This window comes from Anopheles coustani, unplaced genomic scaffold (assembly GCF_943734705.1).
Source record: "Anopheles coustani unplaced genomic scaffold, idAnoCousDA_361_x.2 scaffold_105_ctg1, whole genome shotgun sequence".
NCBI lineage: Eukaryota > Metazoa > Arthropoda > Insecta > Diptera > Culicidae > Anopheles > Anopheles coustani.
In genome coordinates this window covers 83,773-89,636 of record NW_026525373.1, presented here as the reverse complement: position 1 = coordinate 89,636, position 5,864 = coordinate 83,773, and the positions used below count along the sequence as shown (strand labels likewise).

At 52.5% G+C, this 5,864-nt stretch overlaps 1 protein-coding gene across 1 annotated transcript; it reads left to right on the top strand.

The window, feature by feature from the left end:
• The first annotated feature begins 374 nt into the window (after window positions 1–374).
• Window positions 375–5,705, top strand: LOC131271172 (uncharacterized). The gene is made up of 2 exons (XM_058272561.1): window positions 375–4,413; window positions 4,882–5,705. The coding sequence occupies exons 1-2, from the start codon at window positions 375–377 to the stop codon at window positions 5,703–5,705; spliced, it is 4,863 nt and encodes a 1,620-aa protein (XP_058128544.1).
• The last annotated feature ends 159 nt before the right edge of the window (window positions 5,706–5,864 follow it).

Below are 5,864 nucleotides of genomic sequence, written 5' to 3'. Positions count from 1 at the left end.
CTGCTGACAAACGAGCATCAACTAAATGTAGAGGGCGTTGGCATGTCGAAGGAGAATAAAGTAACGAAGGAGAATAAAGTAACGAAAATTAGTCATTCGCGAACCGACACTTGCGGCAAGCAGACTAAATTTTTAGCCTTCCTAAAGTGCTTAAAAAATATCGACCGTGTCGCCTATTCCTTGTGCGAAATCCGAAACGCGAATCGACAACACTAAAAATTTACTGCCAACCAACTTCGTAGTTAATTGTGTCAAGAAAAGTGAGATCGCGCCCGCATTCGCCGCTGAATCCGGATTTCTACACTTTTCACGAAAAAATCCCACGCTTTGCTGCTAAAGCCAGGGAAGCCAGAAGGAAGATGTCGAACCCAAAGATGGCAATGGAGTCGACCGCCATCGAGGACATGTGCGGCTGGTGTTTCGCCATGCTGCACGAACGCGTGGCGCAGTGCGATGGTTGTAAAAAGTGGTTCCACTTCGAGTGCGTGGAACTGACCGAGGCCACGGTGACGGAAGAGTGGCAGTGCAAGAAGTGCGAGGGCGGAAGCGCCGGAATATCGAAGGAAGAGTTGACCTCCGGGGAGATCACCCGGGAAATCAACTCCCTACGGCGGCAGCTAAGGGAGCGGCAGGAGAAAGAGCATGCCAGCGACTGCGAGCTGCTCGAGGGACAGCGGAGAGAACGTGCTCGTGGACAGGAGCAGCTCGAGGTCGGGCTTAGCCGGGTGACTGCTGCGCAACGCGGAAGGACCTTAACGTACGCGAGCAAACTGGCGTCAAGCTCCACGATGCCCAGTTACTGGAGAAACGAGGCGAGCGCGAACGAACCCGAGCTGTCAAAAAGCCAGCTTGCTGCCCGCAACGTAGTATCCGGAAAGCTACCAACGTTCTCCGGTAACCCGGACGAGTGGTGCAGCTTTAAAAGCCGCTTCGACACGTCGACTCGGATGTGCGGTTTCACCGACGACGAGAATGTGATGAGGCTGCAGGAGTGCTTGACGGGACGAGCACTTAGAGCCGTGCAATGTCGACTTCATCAACCTCGTAACCTTATTGAGGTGATGGACACGCTGGAGAAGTTGTTCGGTCGACCCGAGGTGCTGATTAACAACATCTTGCAGCAGATCAGGGAGACACCGCCACCGAAGATGGAGCGCTTGCAGACCATCGTCGACTACGGTGTTGCAGTGGAAGAGCTGTGCGCCACCGTTAGAAATAGTGGTCTACACGAGCAACTTGTAAACGCGGCCCTTCTGCAAGAGCTTGTTGACCGCCTCCCCCCCCATCTACGACTGGACTGGGGCCTACACAGGCGCGCAATGCCGTCGACAGTGTCGCTTGAGAGTTTCGGGACATGGATGAATGCCATTACCGACGCGGCAATCCTCGTGACACCACCAGTCCAAGAAGCTCCCAAGCGTGCTGAGGTCCGTCGAGTGTACAGCCACCATGAGGGAACGGAGGATAACGATCGACCACGCTGTCTGGTATGCAATAAGGACGACTGCCCTGCCGGTCCTGACTGTGCGAAGTTTCTCGCCGCCACCGTAGACGAAAGATGGAACTGTCTGCGTCGCTGGCGCTTATGTCGCACCTGCTTGTGGAAGCATAACGGCCGCTGCCACGTTACACGGCCATGTGGAGAAGCGGGCTGCTCCGCCTACCACCACAAGCTCTTACACAACCCTACGCGACCGGACCGGCAAACCCAGTCTAACGTAGTGTCCAGCCTTTCTCACGTAGTAGCAGGAAGCAAAACGCTACTTAAGTATGTTCCGGTAACCGTGTACGGGGCGGGGAAGTCCATTAACACCTACGCCCTATTGGATGACGGATCCGCGGTAACTCTAATGGACCAGGACCTGCTAGCGGAGCTAGGCGTGGAGGGCTACCCAAACCCCATATGCCTAAGCTGGACAGGAGAGCTTACCCGCGAAGAGCCAGCATCTCGCACCGTTTCCTTGGAGATATCGGCCGCCGACAATGCCGAGAAAACTTACGTCATGCGGAACGCTCATACGGTGGCGGACCTGGCACTTCGGCAACAAACCTTAGCTGTGGAGGAACTGACGGCAGCCTACGACTACCTCGGTGCAGCGGACGTCAAGGGCTACACGAAGGCGACTCCCCGTATATTGATCGGTATAGACAACCTGCATCTCATGACCACGCTTAAGACGATTGAAGGTTCGCCCGGACAACCGATAGCAGCCAAGACGCGTCTCGGATGGGTCATCTGCGGTACTCAGGGAACCCCGACGTCACGACAGCCTCACAGTGTCTACATGTGCACCTGCACAGAAGCCGACTCGCGGCTTGATGATACCCTGCGTAAGTACTTTCTAACGGACCATATATCATACGACAGCCCGGTAACGATACTCTCGAGGAGCGATGAACGAGCCCTGACCATACTCGAGTCGACCACACGCCTGATCGACGAACGTTACGAAACAAGCCTGCTTTGGAAATCCGACGATATCAGTCTGCCAGATAATCGGAAAATGGCGTTAAAACGACTCGAGTGCCTGGAAAGACGTATGAAGCGAGAACCGGATCTAGCCAACGCAGTCAACGAAAAACTGACGGAGCATCTCTCCAAAGGGTACGTAAGAAAACTGTTGCCAGAGGAACTGACCTCATGTTACGCTAGGAAATGGTACCTCCCGATCTTTCCCATCACGAATCCGAATAAACCGGGTAAGATGCGACTAGTATGGGACGCCGCAGCTACTCATCAGGGAACCTCTCTAAACGCAAATCTAATTTCCGGTCCTGATCTACTTACTGAGCTACCTGCCGTGCTACATAAGTTCCGCGAATTCAAATTCGCAATTACCGCAGACATCCGGGAAATGTATCATCAGGTTAAAATCAACGAAAAGGACATGCAGAGTCAGCGTTTTCTTTGGAGATGGGGCAACGCCGACAACAAACCCGAGGAATTTGTTATGACACGCATGACGTTCGGGGCGACGTGCTCTCCTGCGTCGGCACTGTTCGTGAAGAACCTGAATGCGGAGCGTTTTGCCACAGATTATCCTCGTGCTGTACAGTGCATCAAAGAGCAGCACTACGTAGATGATATGCTCGCCAGCACTGAACTAGAGGAGGAGGCACTGAAGCTAGCGCAAGAAGTAGAACTGATTCACGGGAAAGGTGGCTTTGCATTACATAATTGGCGCTCAAACTCGACACTCGTTAACATCCACTTCGGTTGCGATGTCGGCTACCTAAAAGAAATTAATTTCGATTCTTCAGTTAGTGTAGAAAAAATCCTCGGAATGTGGTGGAATTGGCATACGGACACCTTCCACTTCAAACTTACTCCAAAACGAGATCACGAACTCCTAGATGGTCAGCAAACGCCAACGAAGCGACAGGTACTCCGGATGCTGATGAGTATCTACGATCCCCTGGGCCTCATAGCAGGGTACCTTTGGTTCCTGAAAGTAATCCTTCAAGAGGTATGGCGAACTCGTGCCGGTTGGGACGTACCGATAAACGAAGATCTTGATAACTGGTGGAAGGAATGGTTGTCGGGTCTGCGCTATACGGAAAAAATAAGCATTCCGCGGTGCTACCGTCAATACGTTACCATCGATGGGTTAAAAGTGCAATTGCACGTATTTGTGGACGCGGGTAAAGACGGGTATGCGGCAGTAGCATACCTTCGCTTCGAAAACAACGGGACGACCGAAGTGTCCCTCGTAGGCGGAAAAGCGAAAGTAGCTCCACTTAAGTACGTTTCCGTGCCTCGTATGGAACTGCAAGCAGCCGTAGTCGGAGCTCGGTTAGCATCTCATATCCAGCGGTCGCATACCCAGCCTATAAGCGAATGCATACTATGGACCGACTCGCGTGATGTTATGTGTTGGCTAGACTCGGACCACAGAAGGTATAGCATCTTCGTAGCCCACCGAGTGTCGGAAATTCTGGAAAAATCGACGATCGACGACTGGCGGTGGGTGCCAACGCGGCATAACGTGGCAGACGAATGCACCAAGTGGGGAAATCTGCAACGCCATCTGACGAACAGCCGATGGTTCACAGGACCGGAGTTCTTAGGAAAACCTGCTACGGAGTGGCCACCTCTGCAAGCTACGCCAACGGAGACTGAAGAAGAAGCACGAATCTACATCGGTACGCATCATATCGCGCCGGCTCCACTAATCATGTTCGAACGCTTCCCTAGATGGAGAACGCTCTTGCGCGCCATGGGGTACGTCAGTCGCTTCATCATGAATTGCCGAAGCAAGCAAAGTGGCAACACAGGACCACTAGTTCAAGAGGAGCTGCAAAAAGCCGAGCGGATAATACTTCGCGAAGTGCAACGGCAAGTATATCCGGCGGAGTACAACATGCTGCTAAAACCGCCAGGTCTATCCACAACAATTCGTCTACCCAAAACAAGTAAGCTGTACAAACGCTCACCATACATCGACGAAGAGGGAATACTGCGAGTAAAGGGCAGAATAGATGCGTGTGAAATGGCTACTCCGGACATGAAGCGACCAATTATCCTCCCGAAAGTCAGCATCGTAACCGACCTCATAGTGCAGGAATATCATCGCCGCTTCCGTCACACTAATACTGAAACTGTTATAAACGAGATTCGGGCGAGATTTGACATCCCTGCGCTACGACGAGCTTGCAAACGGGCAAAAAATAATTGCTACTTCTGCCGAGTACGTGACGCGGCCCCATCCACGCCAATGATGAGTACACTTCCACCAGCGAGGCTTGCGGCGTTCGCTAGGCCATTCTCATACACCGGCATCGATTATTTCGGCCCATTCACTGTGTCAGTAGGCCGGAGAAGAACGGAGAAAAGGTGGGCTGTCCTCTTTACGTGCCTCACAATACGCGCTATCCACATAGAAGTAGCCTATTCGCTCTCCACCGACGCCTGTATTCTCGCGATCAGGAATTTCATTGTGCGCAAGGGCACTCCGATCGAAATATTTAGCGATCAGGGTACTAATTTCGTCGGAGCAAATAGGGAGCTGATCGAGGCTATGAAGAAAGTGGATAAGGAGAGGTTGATGGAAGAACTTGATATCCCGAACATGAAATGGTCGTTCAACCCGCCGTCGGCACCTCACTTCGGCGGGGCCTGGGAGAGGATGATACAAACAGTGAAGAAAACACTCGAGGGCATGCCCTTTCATCATCTACCTACCGACCCGATACTGAAGGGAATGCTGGTCGAAGCAGAGGGAATAATCAATGCCCGTCCCCTCACCCACGTACCCGTTGATCGCCAGGAAGAGGCACCACTCACACCAAATCACTTCCTTCTGGGTTCGTCGTCCGGGACAAAGCCCCTCCTTCCGCTGGATGACTCACCAATAGCCCTAAAAAACAATTGGAAGGCTACACAAATCTATGCGGATGTCCTGTGGAAACGATGGGTGAAGAGCTATCTACCGACGCTTACGCGAAGAACAAAGTGGTTTGAGCCAGTCGAGCCCATGAAGGTGGGCGACGCCGTTCTCATCGTGGACGAGAGCCTTCCGCGAAACTGCTGGCCACGCGGAATTGTAGAGAAGTTAACGATCTCACGAGACGGTGTGGTTAGAAAGGCAGTAGTGCTGACGGCGAAGGGAACGAGACTGGAGCGGCCGGCGGTCAAACTCGCCAAAATACAGATCGAACGAGAGGAGAGTACGTTGGAGGCAACGCACGGAGGGGAGTGTCAATAATTTGCTGACAGATTATCGGTCAGCAAATTAATGACGTTCGATCGAGTGCAGTCGATGCCTGACGATCTGCTGACAAACGAGCATCAACTAAATGTAGAGGGCGTTGGCATGTCGAAGGAGAATAAAGTAACGAAGGAGAATAAAGTAACGAAAATTAGT